General features: G+C 41.7%; 1 protein-coding gene across 1 annotated transcript; it reads left to right on the top strand.

The window, feature by feature from the left end:
* Positions 1-8,598: 8,598 nt before the first annotated feature.
* On the top strand, positions 8,599-23,342 carry slc6a11b (solute carrier family 6 member 11b). Its single transcript, XM_040203880.2, has 15 exons — positions 8,599-9,103; positions 9,782-10,009; positions 10,281-10,415; positions 10,580-10,720; positions 10,815-10,896; positions 12,553-12,685; positions 15,467-15,601; positions 19,324-19,427; positions 19,636-19,760; positions 20,219-20,331; positions 20,514-20,651; positions 21,454-21,556; positions 21,938-22,038; positions 22,400-22,570; positions 23,025-23,342. Exons 2-15 carry the CDS (start codon positions 9,799-9,801, stop codon positions 23,166-23,168), a joined length of 1,836 nt encoding a protein of 611 aa, XP_040059814.2. The 5' UTR covers positions 8,599-9,103; positions 9,782-9,798; the 3' UTR covers positions 23,169-23,342.
* Positions 23,343-26,027: the final 2,685 nt, after the last annotated feature.

The raw sequence follows: 26,027 nt of genomic DNA on the forward strand, positions 1-26,027 counted from the left end.
ATTTGCCCTCATGACCCTTTCAAACAAGGACATATTGGGGCATCCGGATGTCCGAGGGGTTTTAGACAATGTACCAAGATTCTAGTGGCATCACTGACTGTGGACCTTTTTCGTGTCAGTGTGTTCTGTCTCCTCTTTAATACAAGCAGAACACAGATTCAGCAAAGTATGAATCTGAGATTCTTAGTAGTATTACATCATCAGGTTTCTTTTCTAACGTATCATTTCATAAGAATTTGACAGCCAACGGTTCAGTGATTCTGTACTTGAGCTAAATGCGATGTTAACGCAAACCTTGCTGAGGTTTAGTTGGTATAATTAATTAGCACAGTATATTAATATACTTACACTACAACTGAAGCTCATGGGAGGGCCATCTGTTTTGAAGGTATTTCGACAAACAAAATAGCTGAATAAAGGTGATATTAGATTGACAGCAGATCATTGTCTTTAGAAGTTATCCTCTGGCATCAAATTCAGATACACAAGGTACTCTCTCATGTCCTTTCGGGTGATCACAGTGTCATAGTTTGACACACTACTAAAAATCGACCCCATGGCGCCCTGACCAAGGGCCAGTATGTGACGGTTTAGAAATAACAACAGTTCATGGAAATCCATCCAATAACTATGTAGAAGTGGTGGACTGAGTGATACACAGAGCCATGCTTGAGACACATGGCAGAAAAAGAAGCAAATCTAAAAGAGAAAAAAAATATCTAACAATTAGCCTAAACAACTTTGTTCTTGTGCTTTTACTCTGCTCACTAAAGTGGCTTTTGGCTTCAAGTGTTGTTGTCATTGAACCCTTGAAGTCACCACATACTGCCAGACGCACGTTTACAACCTTTTCGGAGATTATTTAGAGCTGTCGCCCTTTCTGTTTTAGTGTGGTGTCTGAAGTGCATTACAGCCCGGACTTAATCTTCTTTCCATTTAGTCTGAAATCGCACCAAGTCTGCGAGAGATTAAGATAAGACAGATAGAAACCATTTACCATCTATGAATTCCTCCTTCGTTAACTGTTTGGTGAAAGAAGGGGCCTGTTGCATAACAGAAGGGTCATGGTAGGAGGTGTCCACTGGAGGGCAGTATTTCCCTGGAGATAATTGAAGACACCATCAGATCCCTCATCAGATGGAGTTACTCGAAAGCATCAACGTTCTTGTAAGAGACTTGTGGAAAGGAAACAGAATAAAGCATTAATCCTTTGCATCATTTGAGTCTCCAGAACTTAATTACATTGACTTAATTTAGAAGCTGAGGTTGAAGAATTCAATGAGAAATGTGTCTCCTATATCTTTGTGTCTCGAGTCTGAAAAGAACACAGAATGTAGTAATAGTCAAGTTAAAACCGTTATTTAAAACCTGACATTAAAACCATTAACTGTTTTTTTAAGCCCTTGGGGGAACAACCTATAATCTCATCATTAACACGTACACACCTTCGACATTTGATAAGGTGAATGTGTTAACAAGCAGCTGGTTATTCAGTAGCACTTAATTTAAGCTTGTTGCCGGTAAGGTCATTTACACTGAGCCTATCAAGAGTCTTCACGCTAAAGAAACAGATGCATGCTGCAGCACAAAGTCACATGCAGAAAACATCTGTTGGAAACCACTTTGCGTGCATCAGACAGTGATATACAAATCCGACATACTTACCAATTTGATTTTGCAGAATTGTACTGCTACAGGTCTTACCAGAGGCACTGTGCGTGTATGTTGCATACTGTTTCAAAGAATTGCTGTGGGAAGAATCCAAAAACCAGAGATTTCAGTGCCTTAGCATTAACCCGGTGATAGCTTCAGCATTAGCGAGGTGGTGTGTAATAACATCAGCATGCACGGCTGGGCCTGCTGGGGTGGCACGGCCTGTGCATTTAGAGTGGGCTCCCACAGCTCGGGAGATTAGCGCCCGAGTGCATTCAAGTCCATGTGCGAGGGCTGATTTCCAGGAAGAATAGCCCTTTATTGGGCCCCGAGTTGAATCCTGCTGCTTCCCTTTTGCCCAATAGAAAGCTGCAGTAACTGACAGTCCTTTACAATCGGCCAACACTGGCGCAGGTTTTGAGACTCTCCTTTTTTCTCTGCGCTCGTTTTCTCCCCAAAGGATTGATTTTGAAATTATTCTTTCTCTGCCCAGTGTGTGTATGGGTTGGTATATTTGTGTGTGCATTCGTTTGCATGTGTGCATACACAGATACACAAACAAAGACACAAGCATAGAGAGAGAGAGAGAGAGAGAGAGACATGCACACGTGCACATGCACATGCTTGAATGCCTGTCTTGGCAATTGTCTTAATAGGATAACGGGAGACTATGGTCCCTGTTGTGGGAAGGGACTGTGGGAATTAGGTAAAAAACACACGTTGCATTCATGACACCAACCGCTACGTTGTTGTTTGATTTCAAGTAAAAGACACATGTTGTGACTTGTTATCTCCCAGATTCACCTCTGGGCTTTAAATATCCTGCAAACTTTGCCGGGAACTCAACTTAATTTTACAAAACAAAATACAACCATTATCAAAAATGTGTTCAGGGAGCATTTACAGTTAATAACTTTTGGTTGATGTTTGTGCATTTAAAACTATACGGGTCATTTAAAGAGAATGAAAGAAGGGACATTGTAGATTACTGAAGAAGGGGGGGTGTTGCAATGAAAATATCTGACCAGTAGGGGTCATTTGTGGCAAAAGATTAATGAAGGCCTATACGCCAACAAGAATCTCAGCTTTTACCAAACTTTTTGGTTCGTTAACCATTGAAACAAATCAGTGTAGTCGTATCCTGTTGTCACAAGTAAATGTATTTGCTGTAGTCTCTTCTACCTTTATCTATATTTGGACTCCCCTCAAATCCATCTTGGTGCCTCTTGGAGTCTCAAACCCCAGGTTGGAAGCCACTATCTCATCAAATCAAACCCTATCCGGAGCAGACATGTCACACTGTCATCGCGGGTTTTTAAAGGGTTCCTGCTGATATAAAAAAAGTGATCTTGTCATTCCAGATGAGGACAACAATTTTGAAACTCTATCTCTAGAACCCCATCTGTTTGATTGCCCTTTCCTTTAACTGACTTTATGCCTCTTTTGCCCAAAAAAAGTAATGCTCAATGGTGATGCACTTAACTTGGGCGATTATTCTTGACCTTGGAAATAGCTACTAAAAAATGTGATGGTGATGGTCAAAAGATGAATAAACCATCTCCATGACAACTGAGCGACTCCATCTGCTGATAAAGGTCACGGCAACTGTCTGAAAGCCTCCACAAATCCTGTTAATGCACGAATAGAAACATTGGCTAAAAGGACCAGTGATGAACTCTTTCCAGAAACAAATTTCAACAATTCATCCTCAATTATATTTCCCTTTGAAAGTGAGTTAGCAGATTTATCTTTCTGCTGATATATTGATTGATCATTTGAGGGCGTCAGCATCAGTCATTTAAACGGATTCACAGAGCAGAAAGAACTAATGAGAGAAGCAGTATCAAAATCACGGATGGCAATGAAAATATGGTAGGCTGGATGACGCACGATTCAGCGCACGAACAGCGGTGGTGTGAAAAATGCATTTAGAGTTATGAGCTGCATCGCCTGGGAAAACACACCCAAAGTTATACACCACTTTCTCAGCGGCGTATAACTTTGTGTCGTGATCACTGTCAATCCTGTGGTGACAGCGGACGGACAGGTATTTGATTAGCACCTCGCCTCTAAACCACACAGGTATGACAGCTCCAATCCCCCTGCACACTGTGTCGATACCGAGATGTCAGCCAACGATACGTTAAACGACAAAATTCAGAGGAAGACGTGGGGGTGTCATGTATTCCGGACATCTCATCTTGAGGGACGGATGAGGGGGATGTGGATGAATGAAAGCGAGAAACAGAGAGGAGGAGACACCAGCAGCCATTATTTGCATGACATCTCCAGTTTGTCTTCATCACCGATGGACCACTGCACCTCCAGGATGTGCTAATAGCTTGTGCATCAAGAGGCTGCGTGGCAGGTGAGCACGGAGACCGATGGAACTAAGTATAGCTGAATGTATAATTGCACATCAGGTTTAATATTAGCAGTCTCCCATGAGAAGTCTGTAAGGTGAAGGGCTTGAATGAAATTATTACTCATCAAGCCAGTGACCGCGGGAGTGAAAATGACAGTAATCACTGTTGACATTTTTCTCTGCATTCGGGCCTTCTGCAACTCTAATCTAGATGCTAGGGTTACTTTAGATTAGAAATAAACTTTGGACGACGTGAGCATGTAGGGCAGGTAGACAGGCTTTCCATCCACTCACGTCATGTTCGCCAAATGAAATGATTGAATGGACTTCTATCTGTTGGCGACTGCCACACTTTTTTGTTTGTTGTCAGAGCATTTGATTTATTTATTGCTCTACGGGGGGGGGCTGCCATAGGTTATACGGATAGAAACGTTGACTCAGATAACCATTGGCAGTTAGAGTCATCATTTAACTTAACTGCAGGTCTTTTGACAGTGGGGAGAACATGCTGTTTAGTTTCATACAAAGAACACCTTTGCAGTGCTTCACACGATAACATATACATACATATATACATACATGTATGCTTTGATAATAAAGTATATAACAGGTTAAAAATAATCACAGAACTGGGAAATATAACTTAATCATCATAGTCTATGCAGATAAAAACTAATACTGCACGAAATCCATTTAATTTTTATCCAATTGTTAAAATATAACTAATAAATAATAAAAATGTTGTGTAGAGCAGAGATTTAACAAACTGGGGCTGTGTTTGTTGTGCAGATTTGCACGATACTATCGACTACTATTAGATAACGACACTATCACCGGTATCTAATAGAATTAATATTCAACCAACCAACGTGAGCCCTCTCAGCTCTATTGGCGAGTTAGCGGGGGTGTTGCTGGCAGGTTTTGCTCACTACTGGGTGGCCGGGTTTGTAGCGACTCAACACTCTCCTTTCTTTCAAAGAAGAGGAGGCTAATGGACTCAGTGAGGTGGGGTCAGAGTGTGTGCACTGGTGTGTGTGTGTGTGTGTGTTTATGCGTACCTGTGAGTCTATTTGTTTGACCATCACAGCCTGATACCATGATGTGATACAGTTACACTATTGTTTGAATGTAAATACTACCTTTTGTTGGGCAGCAGACTAATTGTCACAGGGGCATAAAGAAAACGCTGAATTCAAGTGGACTGAAAAGGATTCAGTGGATTGGCTGCTGCTTGTGTGTTGAACCCGGGTTTGGGATCCGTTACGCTGGGTCTTTGTTTTGCATTTCCCCAAGCTTCTTTTTTGTCCCCTTTCTCTCTCAGTTTCTTTTTGATTATTGGTTCAAATTGTGCATCCATGCAGTCTAAGACTTTCTCAGTAAAGTGACCATGTTAAAATGTTCTGGTGGTGTATTGTTGAATTGTACAAGCAAATTGCTGTTCGTATGAAGAGGGCGATCGCCATGATTTGGTTGAGATGACTTCAGAGTAATAAAGTGCTGTACTCCAAAGACCTTGGGGGTAGTAAACAGAGTGTGTTTTAACCAATGACGTGCGGTGAGGTTTGTGGTTGGGGAGGCACTGACTCTTTCAGATTCAGATTCACAAATATATGAGTTTAACAAAGTAGCATAAATCCACCATTCAACTGGCTGCTTGCGCTTCGACTACTGGTTATGCTTCATATCCCGTATCGTATATTCTTTTATAATACTGGGCAGTTGAAATCAAGCGTTCTGATTGGTTGAGAGTGAGTCACGGGGTGTACTGAATTGAGCCATAATGTAATGTTACCTGTTTACATTGACCTGAGTGTTCATATCAGTGCGGTGATCAAAATAACGGTTAGATTTTGCGCGACCGTTGGTCCTCATATTCATTTTTAGCTCGGAAAAGGCGCAAATGAGCGGTTTTGTGAAACGCGAGCTTTCGCAACCGATTTAGGGCACCTTTTAGCCAAAGAGCACAATTCGTGTGGACTCACGAGCAAATTAATGTCGATCTCCTTGCTAATCATGAACCAACTTCTGGTGCTTGGCTTACAAACGTGAAGTTCCTAATGTTGTTTGTCTGTTGCGTAGTTACAGCAGAACGGGGGTTTTCTGTAGGCTACTGAAATGCAATGTTTTGTGCTGAAAGGCACCTATTTACTTACTGTTGTTGACGATATAGTACAGCCTCTCGTACCTTATTGCTCAAATGTCCTTTTATATTTTTTAAATATTATTAAAAATAGGACTGCTCTTTTATTTTTGTCGTGTACAGCAGTGTATGCATGCTCTTACCTTTACTTGTAAATTAAGTCCATTCGCTTAACCTTGTGGACAAACATCTCTGACTTTGGTGTAAAAGTCCTCTTTATCTTCTTTTAGTTCTTTTAGTCTCTTTGTCTCAATAGACATTATTGCTCGGGGTGAAAGTCGTCTTTGGTCGGCCCGATTCAGACTGTATATTTTCAGTTTTCAAGGACTGATAATGTGCACTTGACGTTCGCTACTTGACTGTTTTAGCTAGCACATGCTAACGATGCTATCAGTCTGTAATACGTGAAGAAAAACAACAGCGAAACGAGCCCATGTGCTCACACACGCCCCCTTCAGGCGGGCAGAGGTACTGACTCCGCCCCCGCCAGTCCAGCTGCTTCCTACTGCTTTTTAACTGTGCCGTTATGTCAGATTAGCAAGACTCACATACGTGAAATACAGGACCCAGACTATGGGATGGGATGACATGTGATGAAACTGTGTACAAACATTACATTGGTGACATATAGAGACAGTAATTGCACAAAAAATATACAAAAATACACAAATTCAGCAATTTTGACTATAACAATCGGATATATTGGAATCTAATAATTACACTTCTATCACAGATCAGTGGACACACACACACACACGCATATATATATATATATATATATATATATATATATATATATATATATATATACACATTACTTTTTTCCACATTTCATGATGACACAAGGGGAGTCCCCTGCGTCCAGTGACCACACGTCACTGGTTTTAACACCCAAAACAACTTGGGTACAAGGGGAGTGAGGGCAAATTGAGAGTTCAAGTCCATGTCATTCAATAGAGACATTATATTTGGCTGGAATACATTATGTGAGCACGAGGATATACTGTACATTGTATATGAACAACCTGTCCTCTTCATGTATGGAGTTAGATCGCTGTCGTCTACCAGGTGCCACCAGCGTTGTATCTTCACTCCAACAAATGATCCGGGATCCACGGTGTGGATCACGGCTTTGTCTCTCGCTGCCCTTCATTGGTCATTCAGCATTCTGTCTGTCTTTCTGGTAAATCCTTGATCCGTTTTGTATTTCATCCACCTCTGCCCTCTTCCATACTACAGTCCTTTCATTCCATGTTAGCTTATTTTGTCTACCGCTCACAGCACCTTGTAAAAGACAGTTGATAGGTATCCTAGCAACAAGTCTTTTTTTTTCCCAGTGTCCTAAATGGACAGCAAAGTGATGTGTCCCCCTGACTCCAACAACCAATGGAACAAAAAGTCTGTAGTTCTCTGGGACTGAGGTGGCCAATCCCTTTGCGGCATCTTGCTTGTTCTGGAGTCTGTCGGCCAGAGGATCGTAGTTTAAGAGAATGACTTCCAACCATCTTGTCAATCGACAACGCAACACATCTTCTGAGGGCCGCATCTCTCCGATCAAAGTCCCCAACTCCCTCTTGACCTTCCAAAGTGTTTGTTATTGCATTGGATGGAAGCAAAAATGAATTGTGAAGTTGTACCTGAATTATTTATTCCCCCTCTAATAATGTTGTAGAAGGCAACATAAAAAAAGGATTTGACTCTGGCTGAAAAGCACAGGGAGTGTTTGCCAGCCGCTTTGGGTGGCCATACTTTTTATGCAGAGCACTTCCTTTATGCTTCTAGCGACAAGTGACCCGTGCATGAAGGGATTCTTAGAGACTAAGTCAGGCTTTTAGAGTCAGGGGAGTTCCTGGTGCACCTAGTCCATCACGCCTGGAAACCAGGCAATCGACTGGTATACGAACGGACCCTCTACAAATCCCATAAACGTTTTATAAGCCCATAAGAAATTGTTGTCCTTCAAGCAGCATGGGTTAGTAAGACTTTATGATGGGCGGATCATTCATCATTAGCCTGTCACAACAACAATCCAATGTTTTTAAATGAGGAGATCCGTTGGCATTGTGTGCCCACTCGCAGACGGACTTCCAGAGGGGACAAAGGTGTGAGTTGGTATGCTCAGAGCAAAAGCCCCAGGAACAACTGCTTTGACAAAGAGAAGCAGACTGTGGACATCCATTCATAAATCGAACGGGTCACTTCCTCTTCGGAGATCGAGACTTGTCTTTTCCCACAAGCCTTCAACCAACAGGTTGCAGCCTTCTGCAACAGGTTGCAGAAGGCTGCAGATCTTTATTATTTGATTTTTTTTGTCTGTATGGTGTTCTTATTGGTTGAATGCCAAATTTACAACTTTAAATGAAGGGCTTGATATCCAGTCTACAGTTTGTGTATTAGTGCCCTTTGTTGCATTAAGTTGAGTGTGCTACATCCAACCAATGCATTTGTAGACATGAATGCCAAATGTAATGGGCTGTCTGTAACATAATAAAATGCTGAATATCATGATTAATGGAAAAAAAATCTCCAAAACGCATGCCAACCTAACTTTTTCTTTCAAGGATTTTGCTCGTCTCCTCATGTCACCTTGCTCTCTCTCTGCTGTGGTAACGCTGAAGTGAGAGCTAGATTGGTTACCAAATGGCTTTTATCCAAGTAGAGGCGCTGGAGAGCTGACCGCTTGGAGAGTGGGAGCGCAGTTGCCGGTTTTCCTTTGCCTGGAGCAAGATCTACCGCCACTCTCCCTTTATATAGACGGTAGACTAACCAACGGCACTTTAGTCAACACGGATCCAGATTGTTCTCATTTTCCTCTTCTGCCCCCTCTCTCCTTTTTTCTCACCCCCCTGATCAGGCTTAAACACCCTGTGTTTTGTAAAGGCAATTGTTTGAGTGCATCATCACGGGAGCCAAAAGGAGGTTTGCCACTGTTCCATAGGACACCGGTGAGTTTTGTATCTCTGATTTCGAATTTATGGATAAACCTTCTTTTTTCTTTTTATATTGACACATGTCACAACTTCTTACTAGGCTGCTAACCTGCATTCCACATACTCTAAACGCGCTAGCCTTGCTATTGATGGGGTTAATTGATCTTCAGGTTCACTGTAGTTTAAAAAAATGATTATGTTATTTTCTATGCTACATAACAATGAAATGACAGTGATGTCAAGCAGAATAGTGAACCAGGGTTCACAAAAGTCAAAAAAGTCAAAAGTTGCTAACTGCTTGTTCTTGTGCTCTGTACACAAGGATTTACATTCGTGGACAATGTAATTCCATCATGTTGTTGTGCTTCAACTGAATGAAAAGTTGATGAGGCGTCACACTTAATTGCACACTGTTCTTTTTAGAAATATACATACAAGACTAATTAAAGGGCTGCAGAGTTGCCTCATTATTACTATTATTATAAGTGTACAGTAATGGGACTTCTGTTGATTTGAACTTTCACATAAAAACGTGTGAACTTTTCAATGGCCGTTGTTTTGCACTGATGGGAAAGTCCGGTTTAGATGTTGCGGGAAAGATATTATGCTATAGAAAGTCACTAAATCCAGATTTGGGTCATGAAGTCACCTTTTACAAGTCCTCTGTCCCTGCGCTTTCTCTCTCCCTCTCAGCGGGCTGCTGGAGCGTCATGACAGCTGAGAAGAGTGGGCCCGTTGTAAACGGTAAACCAGAGGAGGGCAGAGACCCGGAAGGGTCCAGCGCCAGCCTCGACAAGCAGAAATACAATGAGAGGGGGCACTGGAACAACAAGATTGAGTTTTTCCTGTCCGTGGCTGGAGAGATCATCGGGCTGGGCAACGTCTGGAGGTTTCCTTACCTCTGCTACAAGAATGGAGGAGGTAAAGAAGTTCCAATTACCTGTGGACATACACCGACTAGACCAAGTGGTAGTAAAGGTGTTTTGTGTTAGGGAATTGGTGGACGTAAGAAAGAGGAAAGAGGAGGGTAGACAAGACATTATGCACAATCAAAAATGTTTTAGGTAGTGTCATATTAGTGAGTGCTCTTGTATAAATCATGGAATTGCTCCTGTCGCACTCGTATAACGTTTCATCAGACTTTTCCGTTGATTCGTTCTCTGTAAAAAAAATCTCTTTTGTGTGCGGAAAGGTGCATTCTTCGTTCCATACATCATCTTCTTTGTGTGCTGCGGTATCCCTGTGTTTTTCCTGGAGACCGCCCTGGGTCAGTTCACCAGCGAGGGAGGCATCACCTGCTGGAGGAAAGTGTGCCCGCTCTTTGAGGGTGAGAAAACCTGCACTTCCGATGCTTAACGTGAGATGTCTTAAGGTGTCTTACTGGTTTTAGCCACTTCGCATGCGAATACTTGCACATTACAATAATTCCAAGATAGAGCCCATTCTCCTGCAATTGTTCATTTCCATATCTTAATCTCTTTGCTTTTTCAGGGATCGGTTATGCTACGCAGGTGATTGAAGCTCATCTTAACGTGTACTATGTAGTAATCCTCGCCTGGGCCATCTTCTACCTCTTCAACTGCTTCACCACCGAGCTGCCGTGGGCAACCTGTGGGCACTACTGGAATACAGGTAGGAAGAGTCAATGGTGGATATGAGAGGAAATCATTTGCATTTTTGTTTTCTGCAGGACTCAATGAAAAGTAACAACCTTGTGTATTTACAGATAACTGTGTCGACTACTATGGAGATAATTCCACCAACATTACAAACCTAAATGCAACCTCACCAGTCATTGAGTTCTGGGAGTGAGTAACTTTTTTTCATCTTCATTAGTCTTTATATGAGTTTTCACGCTCTGTGTGATTGCGAAATCCCATTGGAGGGCCCTACTGTTATGATGGCTTTCATCTCTGTTGGTATAAAGAGTCAATGGTTTCAGAGTTTGTATAAAAACACTACAAGGAGGAATGTTTTTTCTGTTCAGGCAGTATCTCCTTCAGTGTACTATAAGGTGGAGAATTGGAGCCTCTGATGGCGCCTGTCTAACACAGTCTAACACAGCCCACCCGCCCCCCACCCCTCTCTAACATTTCCCCCAATAATTAGTCGACCCTTTTCATATCTGTGTGTCAACGGGCCCTGGTAGAGCAGCTGTCTCCCAGCTAGAGCCATGTGTGTGGCAGCGGATCAGGCCCTTTCAGCGTGTGATGCTGACCACACTTCCTGTCCCGCTGCCATTGGCTGTGTTTGCACTGCAGCTTCAAATCAAATGAAAGTAATGTAAATGGAAGTCTGACAGTTACAGTTAGAAAACGATATATATATTGTCTGAATCAAAATTAAATGAGATGATTTGTTTAACAGGAATGAAAACCTCTTTTAACCGTGGTCATAAACGTAACCCGAAGAAAATGGCCAAAAAGAGACCCACCATGTTGCTGGCAATAATACAAACGGACCAGGCTTTGTTTAATTCATGCCAAGGCGCAGTGTCATGTTTTGTTCTGTATACATGCAGCATAAACAGCAGAGGAGTAAGCTGTATTTTTATTTTAGCATCTGTATGAATGTTTACGTTCGTGCTCCGACATCGTCTGAGCAGTTTTAAAACAAGAATATTATTTCATGCGATGTGATCAATTTTGTGTGTGCGATAATTGATTCAGTTAGTCAGTAAAATAGGGCAATATCTGGAGAAATGATTTGGAATGAATGAAAAAAAATAGAAGAAATATTTGATTTGTTTCTTTGGTAAAATCTTCCGAACATGACTCAGTCTCTTTATGACTATGAGAGCTTGTCTGTAGTTTCAGCCATATCAAAAAGATATTTGGATGTCAACAAAGAAACACCTACTCTGCTATAATCACACACACACAGTACGCACACACGTTGCCTCACAAACACCTGATTTGCATACGGTTTAGATCCCACAAAAGGATATCGACAGACATTAGTGTCCACATATTGCCCTCTCGGCTGACAGAAGGGGTTGTGTTGGATGCAGCCTGTGGCCGGCCACCAAGTACATGTCACGATGATCAATGGCTGGTGTGGAACTCGCCACGTCGCCCTCACTTCTCATCCACCATCAAAGCCTTTGCCTCGCTTTGCTTCAGCAGACAGGAAACGCACTGTTCATTCAGCACCGCTGACAAGATGATGTCATAATTGCTGACTTGCTTGGTATATGGCTGCACATTTGTATTTGTATTTGTAATGTAGTATATCTACAATATAGGATTACAGTAACACACTGCAAGGATTCTATTGGCTTGATGACTCCTAAGCAGCATGCTGAAACTACCCATTTCAAAATGTACTTTGAGACATCTGCTGACTCCACAGTGCAGTACACATTTTCAAGTTAACAAATGAATGGCACAGAGCACAAGCTGACAGCGGCATGATACGTCAGGACTAAATTATAAATCACCTGTGCGCTTTTTGTGCCAAATCAGACGCAGAGTACTGAAGATTTCAGATGGTATTGAGCACATGGGGGGAATGCGCTGGGAGCTCGCCATGTGTCTGGCTCTGGCCTGGTTCATCTGCTACTTCTGCATCTGGAAGGGACCCAAGTCAACTGGCAAGGTGAGACTGAGTATTGTATGTTTACTAGTGTGTGAGTATGTGGAAGTCTATGCGGGAACCGCAAGCACCACATGTAAGTAAGTAGAGATATTTCTACACGCCAAACAGGAGGACATGTGTAATGCTGTTGTCGCATTGTCCAACTTATGATAGAATAATTTTATTAGAATGTATATCAATGTGCAAGAACAATACCATCACAAGAGGCCGTAGTATCCGGGTTTGGGTCGACGGGTAATTTGGTTTAAAGAGGCATTCCGGATTCCTTCTCCTTTGAAACTCTGAGGTGTTACAAGGTCAGATGAGATATTCAATCCCTCCAGCGTATTCTGGGTCGACTCCGGCCCCTCTTAGGACGTACTGATCAGAAGCCCAAACCACCTCAGCTGGCACCATTTGCAGCAAAGGAGCAGTGGCTCTACTCTGAGTTCCCTACGGATGTCTGAGCTCCTCACTCTCTGTCTCTCTTAAGGCTGCGTCCACCCTCCACACAAACCAAAGTCATTTCATCTCATTCACTCCTTCTCATGACCATAGATGAGTTTCAGAACGCCGATGGACAGGTAAATTGAGAGTTTTCACCACAGGGTGGGGTACAACGGCCACAGCAATGCTGACACCCTGCACAAAACCACCTGTACATCTCCCACGTTTTACACTCAACTGTGATCAAGACCTTAACTCCATAACTCCCAAGCCAGAGGGTGCAATCCATCGTTTTACAACTGGCAACCAAGGCCTAAGGCTTGGATGTCTAATGGAGCCAACAGAACCACATCATCTGCTGAGGGCGGAGAGGCAGTTCTGACGTCCCCAAACGGGACGCCCTGCTTCCTCATGCTGCTCTTCAAATCCTGGCGGTGAACAACACACAACAGGATCGGCGACAAGGCACAACACTGTTGACTGGAAGCATGTTTAACCTTGTGCAGACTACTGACCCAGCACTAACTTTTGGATCTTTGGTGCGTCCCTCACACCCATCCCCACTGTAATGTCCTTTGAATCTCTTTTAGCAGCTTTGAGGACCTTGCAACTTGCTCTGTGTCCCCAGCTCTACTAAAGAAACCCCTCTAAGATTCAGTGACAATGAGCAAAGAGCTAGAGATGGAGTGGAAATAAATGGATTCACATTTTACATGACGGGGGGGGGGGTGAGACAACCGAGGAGCAGCAAGCGGCTGCATCTCCCTGAAGTGTCTCTTGTCTAGCTGTGAAGCAAGAGGGGAGAAGGCTTCCTCATGGCTGGGCTTTAGCGGCCGATCCAAGATTGATTCCTGTATTCACTGGAGGAAAGGAGGGCGTTCATGAGGGGCATGCAGAATAAACCTTCAGCCTCCGCCTCCGCTGGCTCTCTCTCTCTCTCCTGCTATGAGAAATAAACCACAGCAACCCATTACAAGAGCGAGAAGTGCTTTCTTCTCCACAGACCCTACGGCTCATTCAGTTCCGACTCTGCTAAGCTGTTCGCTTTTGTCTTTGCCAGCCATTCTCGTATTTAAGCCCTCCTGTTAGATTTACTGCAAGGCAGGGGCAAGTTTGACCAGTAAATTTGTGGTGTTTTCAATGTTTACCCGTGGTGAGCTGGACGGGGCATGTGGAGCACCAAAAATGCATGAAGAGATTGAATATTCTGAATATCCTTTCATCGCCAGAGAGATGGAGAGAGAGGACAAAAAGGTTTAGGATTCTTGATTGTTTTATTTTACAAATTAAAGCAGGGATTTTGTGGGCAGGAGACAACTTTCCCACACTTCTCCCTGTTGGATACGCTAAGATTAACAAAGCTTACAGTGGAAAGCCTGATTGAATCTTGTGGCTCCTTACTTTTCATTTCTAAACTTTTTCTTCAGGCTTTTAAGGTGACAAATTTTAAAGGTATTCAAAAAAGCCAGAGGTTATCAATCTCTGAATGCTGGAGGGCAAAAAAAAGATTTAACTAGCATTCAACAAACGTCATACCTTTCCTCACTATAAAGGTCAGATGAATTGAAAGGTGGATTAAAGAAACACAATGCCTCAAATGCTTCAAATCCAAATGCTACTTGCAGTCATAATGTGACCGGGGTTGTACGAGCGATTGGAGTGTGCACGAGTCTATGGGTGTGTGAATGGTCCACTTTATCTTCGTCTATAGTATGCGCACACTCATTTCGGTGTTGTGAATGAAGTTGTGTGTGTGTGTGTGTGTGTGTGTGTGTGTGTGTGTGTGTGTGTGTGTGTGTGTGTGTGTGTGTGTGTGTGTGTGTGTGTGTGTGTACTTATGCACTTCTGTACGTGCTTCAAAGAAAAACACATTTTCCCACACTGCCAGCATCACTCTTCTGGGCTTCTCCTGTTTAAGAGACAGGGCCAGAGGATCCTTCTTTGCTTTTCAGTCTCCTGGCCTGGCTCTGTTCTGTCCTGTTCTCTGCCCTCAATTGGACTTTGACTGAATGCCAGCAAGCCAGGGGATGTATGTGGCCCGCCCCTGCCTTCCAAGGGGCCACGGTCTTTGTTCAAGGAGTTTCTAAGAGTCTTGAGCTGTTGAGCGCAAATCTGGAAAAAAAAAGGAAGGGTTGGTTTTATGGTTAGCTACTGTACCGTACTGAATTCACCATAGTGGAGTTGACTGTTTACAAAGCATATGTACTGTGTATGGTAGCAAAACATGGCCATGTTGGTTAGAGCTCAATATTAATCAGTATTATCAATATTAACCATTTTTTTGCTTGGTACGGCATCACTCACACTTGACTGTACATCAATTAATGCTCGCAATCTGCTTATGTGTACTTGCAGGTTGTGTATGTGACAGCCACATTTCCTTATGCCATGTTGCTGGTCCTGCTGATCAGAGGAGTGACGCTGCCAGGAGCATACGAAGGCATCAAGTTCTACCTCTACCCGGACATGTCACGTCTCTCCGACCCTCAGGTAGGCTTATATCCAACGTAATGTGAAATGTTCAAAATGTAACCTCACATAACAAAAATGTGTTTTAAACACTATTTGGCTGCAGGCGGTACATGGGTCAGAAGGGATGTCAAGTCTACAATTCCATGGATGTAGTTCTATTGGAAATGGAAATGACATGAAAAGAGGGATCTTATCATATTAGATAAAACAGAGTGAACCATGTGTTTGCAACATTTGACACTGTAGAACTCAAACCTTATATAAGTCATCATAAATAGTGTACATCTTTTAAACTTTTAAATACTCTGGATAATTTATATTCTTCCCATGTACCCTCAACTAACATTTCTGCTATAGTCTAATTACAATCTACACTTATCCCTATTTATTAACTAAATTTGATCAAATACATGTTACAGAGTAGACAACACAGCTGCTTGTCTGGCTATAATGGGCTGAATGAAACTGTTCAAATAGCAAATGGCAACTGTGGCATGGATACTACTGTGGCATACAGTAATATAGAGTGTAAAGACACTTCCTGCTGGTGGTGAAATGATCAACGGTCCATTAAATAATGAGTTTTCAGTGCCTGGAGGAGTGGAGAGTTCAGAATTTGAGGTTAATAGAGTCTGGAAAAGGCAGACCTCTCGGGTCGCTAGGCAACAGAAATTATCCGTGGATGCGGTGTCATGACAACGTGAATCGAGATTGCGGTAGAATTTGAGTGAAAAAGACAGAAAGTAAGCTAGAGATGAACGGATGCATGGATAGATCAATAGATGGACTGAGGCTTGAGCGCTCATTGAACCTTTCCTCAAGTTCAATGTTGACGTGATGTGCACGGTGAAAAGAGCAATATCTGAGATTTAACACGAGAGCCAAGGAAGGCACAACACAGAGTTGATTACTGGCAGTGATGTAAACTGATATTTTTTGTATGCACAGCTTTCTTTTAATGCTTGCAAAAGAGGTACCTCTCTTGCAGCTTGTACATTTGACTACATATCCAATTTTATTGAGATAAAATAGCACAATCCTTTATTGATCCAAGGGGAGTAGAGACATTTTCTTGAAATTCCAGCAGCAGAGTGGATAGTGCAAACAAACAACCAAGATGCCAAAGTAGAAAAACAAGTATAATGAAAAAACGGTAAACATATAATAAAAGGGTTAACAAACCTTACAAACAACAAAAACTAGAATATGAAATCCGACTGACTGATGTCATGTTATTTTGATTATTCACAATGTATCATATTTGATCACTTCTTCCTGTTCAGACCTCAGAATCCTTTCTGAACACCTGTTTTAAACTACATGGTTTTAGACACCATACATGTTATAATAAGGACACACAATGGCCTCTAAAATGTCTTCAAAGTGAGTCTATCTAACTGTACCGACAGAGAAGCAAGACTGGGCAAAGCTGCTCCTTGTGGTGATATGAGGTGTTAAAAACATCAAGTCCTTGCTTTGGAAGATATAATACAGTATTTAAAGACTAAAACATTAACTCTAGATAAACTGCCTGTTACCATTATATACTTCATTTTAGCCATGGATCTGCAATACAAAGATGTGAGCCCATATAACGATACTGTTTTTTAAAAATATGTCCTGATTGTTGCATCTGGGAATTCTGTTAAGTTAGCAGGAGAGTGAAGGAGAAGAGACATGATGGATCGACGAACAAAGACACAAACAGAGGCACAGAGAGAGTGAAGTCGGGTGATAAAGGAGTGCTGCTGTTTGGCAGAGGAAGACATTACTTGTGACACCGATGTTAAATTAGCTTCCTCGGGGACAATCGGAGCTCTGTTCTGTGCAGTGTGTGTGTGGCTGTGTGACACCCGCTCTTTTCACACCCCTGAACTCCATCATTGCATCATCCGTTTTCTCTTACCCCCTATACATTATCCCCCCCCCCGCACCATGCCCCCTTTCCATGTCCTATAACCAAAACTCTACTGTCTGTGTCTTTGCAGCCTCTCACTAGTCAAACATTCCTTCCACTTTTCATTTCCCTCTTTATTCCCAGCATCAGAACTCTTTTCTTAATACATAAAAACAGCCCGGCATGTAATTGTGTGTGTTACCCGTCACTATAAAAAGAACTCTTGTAAAACACCTGTAAAATCATAACTTAAGTTCCCAGTTACATTTGATTCGTCCCATGAGTTCACATTTTAAGGGTAGGAATCTGATGTGTTTTGCTTTTTGATACTTTACTGGGAGGTTTTCACGATACATAATGATGTAAAGTACAGTTTGACCATCTTCAACCTGAATCTGCATTGAACAAGTAGGCATACGAGCAATTAAGTTGCAGAACAAAACATAAAACCTTTCATCAGAAGAACATACAATGTAATCTAACGTGGAGATTATTTGAAACAAATGAAATGATGTTTATTCTGTGAGTCCGAGGTAAATTGGCAATTGAATTACAAGCAATTCATTCTAGCCAAGCATCTTCCCGCACGTAAAATGAAACTACTAACGTACTGGAGGGATTTATCAACAGTGCTACATTTACATCCAGCTTTTACACAGTAGAAAAGTATTGTGGAGCCACAACATAACAACATAACTAAACACAGGCCAGCCAAATTAGGCACAACATCAACAAGGGATTCTCTCTGCGCCTGGGCCTTTAAGGTTTCCCTGCACTGTGCGCCCATCAGCCCAGCGTGAACCAAAGGGAACATTAATGAACATTAGGAGAGAAAGGCCTGTTCTACCACAGGAACAGTCCTGTGTTTGTGAGGTCACAGAAGTTACCGTGGTTACTCCCAGGAGGGAGCAGAGACCGTGCGTTTGTTAATTGTTTCTCGGTGGGGAAATGAGATTAGTGGCTGAATGGTGATGTGAGAGAGTTTTCAAAGAACCACGCCGCATTAAGTTTGAATTCACTTGCACACCGCGCTATACTGTGGGTTCTAAGGTCCTCTGCTGAACTACAAACTAGTTTAATAATTCTTATTTTACTGCTTCACTGTCCCAGCAAAGAACCACGATACTTTGACCCACGTCCGCATTACACCTAACCACATAAATGGGAAGGATGAAGAAAATGTTTCCCTTCAACCTAGTACATACCGGACTAAGCTGCAACCCTAAAGAGGATTAAACTGATGGACCAAGTTATGAGTTAATTGTTTTTAATAATCCTGTTATGCAGAAATGAACTCAGCGGCATCTCAATGTAGCAGCTGACAAAATACTATATCCATTGTAACTGCAAAAGTAAAAGAGTTGCTGACAGCAAGGCACTGCGCCCTGCTCTCCCAACTCAGCCTGTGACAGAAATCCTAAGATATTTATCAGGATATCAAAGTGTAAAGAAATGGCACAAAATAAGATTTAGGCCCCAGAAGACTTTGTATCTACTTTAAGGGTGTTAAGCTATGATTCTTGCTGCTCCACTGGGTGCATAGAGGGCAAAGAAATAGGTTGAGCTGAGCCATAATTCCATTACAAAGTCACTGAGATGCTTTAATTAAATAGATAAGGAATAACAAAAGAATGTGTTTGTTACAGGATATAAGAATCACCTCTTGAAATATCATGGAAATCTCTGTTTTATTTAATAAATAAAACATGTGTATTGTCAGTGGAAATACTCTGAGAAGCATAAACCGTGGATGGTTTGAGTGGAACTTTAACCCATAACTGCAAAACAAGTAAACGTAGGATTTACCTAATGTCCTGTATGTTTATTACCACTTCTCCTTCAGGTGTGGGTGGATGCTGGAACCCAAATCTTCTTCTCCTATGCCATCTGCTTGGGCTGTCTCACTGCTTTGGGAAGTTACAATTCCTACAACAATAACTGCTACAGGTAAGACTATAACAATACGGGCGAGGCCCCACTTTTAAAAGTAAGATTTACAAAGGGGAATGGATTGCCCCGCGCTGTATCATTTCAGTTTCCATTCATCACACAGCAGTTCCACTCAAGAGAGCGTGTAAGACATCAATTTAGTGGGTAAGATAGTGCTTACAGCTTAAGTGTGATCTCGTCTCTCTCTGTCTGTCTCGCTCCTCAGGGACTGCCTCATGCTGTGTTGTCTTAATAGCGGCACCAGCTTCGTAGCAGGTTTCGCTATATTTTCTGTGCTGGGCTTCATGGCCTTGGAACAAAATGTTCCCATCGAGGCTGTAGCAGAATCGGGTGAGAATAACGTAATAATCATGTTTCTTCATTGAGTAAGTCCGACAACTGTAACGTGGCCCTATGTACTGCATATTGTACACCACATAGAGTCTGTCTGAATACTCGCATTGTGATCAAATTGACAAACACAACCAGTTATAAAACGGCACCCCCTTTTCACCTAAGCTCTTACACCACTGCATTATGATTTATTCAAGTATATTGAAATATGTATAAGTGGCCTCCTGTGAGGAAAACAGTTTAAAAACTTTAGACATTGTCAGATAGACGGCTACAAGTCCAAAGATCCACTGATTTCATTAGATATAAAAAAAATGTTAGCAAAGGTTAAATAGGATGTAACAAAAAAGCGAAAGGCTTTACAACCAATCTGTGGTTATTACTATTAGGCTATTTATCTTGTCTTGATTTCAAACTCACCTGCTTAAATAAGACTGCTGCTTTTTGTGATACAGGTCCTGGTCTTGCATTCATCGCATACCCTAAGGCTGTCACTATGATGCCCCTGTCTCCACTTTGGGCATGTCTCTTCTTTATGATGCTCATCTTCCTCGGTTTGGACAGTCAGGTAAACCAGTAGAGCCGATGATGTGCACATAATTCTGTTCAGTTGTTGAATACTAAGCCATTATTGAATATTGAGTTGTCTGTATTTCTCCATAGAACTGTTCTGTCATCTAATGTATAACTAATGCATCGACTCAACAATGTTTAAACTGGAACAGTGATCTGATCTCTTTTGTTTTGCAGTTTGTTTGTGTGGAGAGTTTAGTGACAGCTGTGGTGGACATGTACCCAGAGACCTTTAGGAGAGGCTACCGCAGAGAGCTGCTGATTCTGGGCATGTCTATATTCTCCTTCTTCGTAGGACTCATCATGTGTATGGAGGTAGGACTCAGCTCTGTTTACAGCTTTAGCATTTACGGTAACAAATGTTGGCTATTGAAAATGCATGTATTGCTTTTCTTACTGCTAGAACGCCCTTTAATGCATGTACATGCCACCAGGTGTGTGGCAAGAGATAGAGCAACACTTTTCCTTTAGGATTGCTTTATGCCTTAATACAGCTGCAGGATTATAGGGGGTGACACTGGTCAACATTTGATGCAGGGCTGGTGTCCAGGACTCAATCTACACGGGGAAAACCATAGAATATGGATCGACCAGAATATCTTGTTTGATGAAAACATGTTGGAAATAATTGCAAATTCATCAATAGATTCTGATGAGTGGACTTAACAATGCTCTGGAGTTATTGGCAGTAGTACACGAGTCATAGAATCTACAAACAAATCTTTATCGGCAACTGCGCAAAAATAATGTGTTAAAACAGAATGATGCACAAAAACAGGTGTACAGCATTTAAATGTTGATTTAGAACTTGAATGTGAACAATTTGCATATTTGTATGAGATGAGAAGAGGACATATTATACGCACTAAGCGACAAACAGTGTGTTTCTTTGTACGTTTTAGAGCTGCTGTGTTTTTAGCCTGAAATATGCATGATCAAATATAATGCAGTGTTTTATAACAAACAAAAAAGGTATATATAAGGTCTGTATACTGCGTCAAAATGTTGTGTCACTTGGACATCGGCCTCTACAAGCAATTTAAGAATCATTTCAAAGCAATTCTGGTGCATAGACAGTGTCTGTGACAGAAAACTGACACCTGTCTCGTCCCATCAGGGAGGAATGTACGTCTTCCAGCTGTTTGACGCGTACGCCGCCAGCGGGATGTGTTTGCTGTTTGTGGCCATATTTGAGTCCATATGTATCGGCTGGGTGTACGGTAAGATAACAAGTTCAAATGTAACTAGAGATCTCTAACCAATTTGTTTCTTATTTGTCCATATTCATATTAATTCTCTGTCACACATTTCAGCACAGAGAAAGGCGATTGCTTGAACATTGCATGAGGCTTTTACCCTCTTTGCTGAAATAATATTTATTCTCTGCCCTCTGCTGGAGAATGCTCACACACACAAGTTATTTTTTTATGGCATTTCGGCATTATTAAAATAATTAATACAGAATCTGTCTGTCTCTCCTCAAACAAAGGTTTCAAGCTAAATATCTATTCAGCAGCTTTGTTTATCTGGCCATACATGTCATCGTTATTTTGATGCTACGTACATGCAGATAATCTGAGTGACAAGTATTTACATTTCAGGCAGTGACAGATTCTACCTAAATATTGAGGATATGATTGGCTACAAACCTGTCTACTTCATCAAGTGGTGCTGGATGATCCTGACCCCGGGCATCTGTGCTGTGAGTCCGACCGCAACATCAAGCACATCAAGCGTGTCGCATCGACTACGTATCATGTGGACGAGCTGAATAGTGATCAAGGACCGACCAATTCAGAGGAGGCTCCCTATGATCTTTTAGATGGATCCAGGGTTTCAAATTAATAGCACTATTTATTTATGGAATGCAATTGTTGAATTTGTTATAAGAAACTAATGCGTTCAACATATAAGATTCCATCCTCTGACTGCTTCCAAATCCGCAAAACCGTAATATTTGTGGATTCGTGTTTTAAATATTTCCTGAAATAAATAAATGCATTTGTTTCTCACAATGAGAAAACCCCCTTTTACAAATAAAATTACAATTTCAACTTTTGCAGGCAATTTTCCTGTTCTTCCTGATTAAATACAAGCCGCTGAAATACAACAACGTGTACACCTACCCTGACTGGGGCTACGGGATTGGCTGGTTCATGGCCATGTCCTCGATGGTCTGCATCCCTGTGGGGATGATCTGGATGATCTGCAAGACTCCCGGGACCTTCTCTGAGGTACAAACACAAACATGTTTCCAAAATGTTTAAGTAAAACAGAAATGCTTAACACTGACTAACAGTGATTTTATGTAGCTTTAACTATAATGCCGTTGTCAAATAAACTTCAATACTTTAGCAGACCAGTAATTAAAGGTCAATATATTATCTTTTACTGTCCTGTATGTAGACAGTGATCATTCAGTAGTTAGTAGGTTAACTGGCTGGTCAACTTGACATTTTGAAAGTGGAAGACACACTTTGTTTGTCACACAAGTGAATCGTTGGCACAGACTTTAATACCTTAATGTAAGTTAACTTAGGTAACTAACTTAAGTATTGTTTGTGGATGCATTTTTTATGTGTTTAAAGAGCATGACTAAATGCATTGCATGTATTAGCTTAGCATTGTTATGGTTAAGGATATCAGTAGAAGGAAAACATTGTTTCTCTCTCTCGATGCTTTCTGCAGAGGATAAAAAAGTTGACGACTCCCAGCCCGGACCTGAAAATGAGAGGGAAGCTCGGCGCCCTCAGTCCTTATGCTGCCAACGATGCAAAGCCTCAGGTGGATGGAAAAATGTCCACCGTCTCAGAGAAGGAGACACATTTCTAACCAACCGCCTGACTGAGAGACCAAGCTGCCTGCCCTCCTCACAATAAGTCCAACAAAGGAAAACTACAGCAAAACACAGCCCCATTATCCCCCTCCGCACAAAACAGGAGATTAAACAAATGTTAAATAAATAAGCGTTATTTTTGTTTTGTAAAAAAAAGAAGCAAAAAGAAAGCAAAAGCTATCATTATGATTATTATTATTATTATTATTATTATTATTAGCTACATTATTCGTAGTCTGTTTCCGTTTTTCACAAACTTTAATAGAACAGTTGTTGTTTTTTCAGTTAACATTGTGAGTAAAGCAGCGTCTTTTTTTTCTAACCATTAATATTTTAAAATCAGTTTGACGACATCCACTTTAAGGTTAAAACCTGTGTTGGTACTTTGTCAGTTCTGATCACACTAGTGTCCGGAGGCCTGTAGAACGATACCAATGCACTGTGTTGCAAATGACTTACAATGTACATTTATCGGCAAAGGGCTGTGCTTCTCTATTAGGTACTAGGTACCCAAATGTGACTTTCCAAGATGTAGCAGCTTGGAGACCATTCTACATAGTTTTGTGTGTTAAAAGAATACTGCAGTGTGTGTTGGTACCGAGGGCGTACCCTGTACACCCCTGTGAGTTATAATTCAGTTGTATAAAAAGAGTTTTGCCATCAAGATGTCGGATGTTATCTGAACCGGCTGTGACTGTGGTTTGGCCTTCACTGATTGTTATTTACTTTAATCCAAGGTCGACATCAGCAAAAACTCTGCTTATTGGTGTAATTGAACAATACTATCTGCCTAGTCATGATCAATTCATAATCAGCAGTAAAATCTGTGAAAGCATCTTAAATTTATAAATCTATTGTTTTGAGCTACGAAGCTTCGCGAGGCCACAAACCGTGAGTGACTCGCAGGCCGAGTCTAAAAACACACGTCTCTCTAGCCGCCCTCCTGTGAGTTGTGGGTGTCTGTCATTTCACAGCAATTAAGCTGAGCCTAACGCAGAGTGACGGACCGACGGGCTTCCACCCCTGCATTTTTTATTTCTTGTTCCGCCTGTGAAAGAGAAGATGAACGTCCATCGGATGAGCGTTTCAAAACCCATCTGTCCTTTTACACTCCCCCCCCACCCCCTCTCAGTTAACTCTCTTTACCCTTCTATCCTTCCCTCTTTTCTCCCCCTTATCCTCATCTTTCATTTACTCCTTTCAGTCACTGCTCGGGCAATGATGGTACTCGCCTCGCGCCAAACATTGATGCTGCGTGTTCCATCGGAGAGTTGTGCATCTGCGGCTGTGTTGCCATTGATAGTCTTACCTGACACACACTGTGCACAAATACATGATTTCATGTTGCCGTCTAAGGAAAAGCGGGACTGAAAGAACAGTCTGTTCCTGTCCTCCATTTAATTGTGGTAAAAGTCAATGAGCTGGTCTCATTGTTCGATCCCGGTCCATTTAATCGTCATCCAATCAGCACTCGAATAAGAGTTGTCCTCATACTTCACCTCCTTGCTTCATCTGGCTTTCTCATCTCCCGTCCTTTCTTCCCGACTGTTCTTTTTGTTTCCTGATGAAAATGCAATCAGAAAAGAGCACCCCGAGGGGACGAGATTCAAATTTCTCACTTTACAGTTTTTCAGGAGGAGGAGAAGAGAGCGGGGGAAGAAATAAGGAATTGATGAGCCGAGGAAGTGTGTAATCGAGTAAGTAACGAGGGAAATTGAGGAAGTGTTTAGTGACTGAGCCCCTCCTGTCTAAGCTGTGACATCCTCTTAAACATGTGATTGGTCCCGCTGGCGTGGTTGCATTGCGACATTATTGCCTCCTCACTGATGTTTGTGTATGTTAATAGTTGTGTGCATTGGAAACGATAGCCTACTGTTTAACACTGATATCGTTGATGTATATTTTTACATCTCCTTCTAGAAATCTGTGGTCTATTTCATGACATTTCTGTATTAAAGAGAATATGACCTTTGATTTGACTTGATATGTTGCTCAAAAGATCTTGTTATAGAAATATAATGAAAGGTGTTTTACTGTTCTGTAATGTTGGTATTCACAGGACACATGAACTGTCTGCTTACTCATTTTTAAGAATAAATATTATGAAGAAAAAAATGTTGCCTCTTTTTTTTTATTTAACTTAATCTCAGAGTGCAGCATCACAGTTCCGAAAGAGGAATAAAAATACTCTTAAATGCTGACACATTAAAGTAGTTTAAAAAGGTTTTCATTGCCTCTACTGTACCTTTGTAGGTAAAATGATGGGATGATGCATATTGTAAAAAAATAATCATGACACTATGTAAAAGGTGGATGACTGAAGGAAGTATTTGAGAATTAATAACTTCTATAGCTAGTTCTTCAGCCAAGTACCTCAAATCATTTTTGGTTAAAAAAGCAGATATAATGAACATTGAAAAAACACAAAGCCTGCGGTGGGTTGCAAATCATGAACGTAAATCCAATTATAACATATTGTTCTGAATCCTGACACAATTTGGTGGCTCTGGTTCTGCCTTCGTTGGCACTCGTCCCTCCTGGTTGTCAGCTGCTACACTTCAACCACGTCTCCATTGTTTGAGCTTTCAAGGCGGGCTTAATTGAGAGGTAATGACAGTTGGCGTGTGCCAGGATGGGTCAAACCATCCCGGTATGGGGGAGACTCTGTTGCTCCATGTTTGTGTGTGTGTGTGTGTGTGTGCAGTCAAGCTCATATATCCAACTGTCACACTTCAGAAATCAGCTCTGCTTTCTTCGACTTGGAGATGACATCTTGATCGGATCCGGTTGATGATGAGAAGTAAATCTTCTTTTGTTGTTGTTTCACACTGCAACTGCAGGAAAAATTCTGAGCC

This window comes from Gasterosteus aculeatus, chromosome 17 (assembly GCF_964276395.1).
Source record: "Gasterosteus aculeatus chromosome 17, fGasAcu3.hap1.1, whole genome shotgun sequence".
Classification (NCBI taxonomy): Eukaryota; Metazoa; Chordata; class Actinopteri; order Perciformes; family Gasterosteidae; genus Gasterosteus; species Gasterosteus aculeatus.

Coding starts and splice junctions, on each gene's coding strand:
- slc6a11b (XM_040203880.2), top strand. CDS start 9,799: ATGACAGCTGAGAAGAGTGGGCCCGTTGTAAACGGTAAACCAGAGGAG. Junction 10,010..10,280: donor CTGCTACAAGAATGGAGGAG/GTAAAGAAGTTC, acceptor GTGTGCGGAAAG/GTGCATTCTTCGTTCCATAC. Junction 22,571..23,024: donor CTCCCGGGACCTTCTCTGAG/GTACAAACACAA, acceptor TGCTTTCTGCAG/AGGATAAAAAAGTTGACGAC.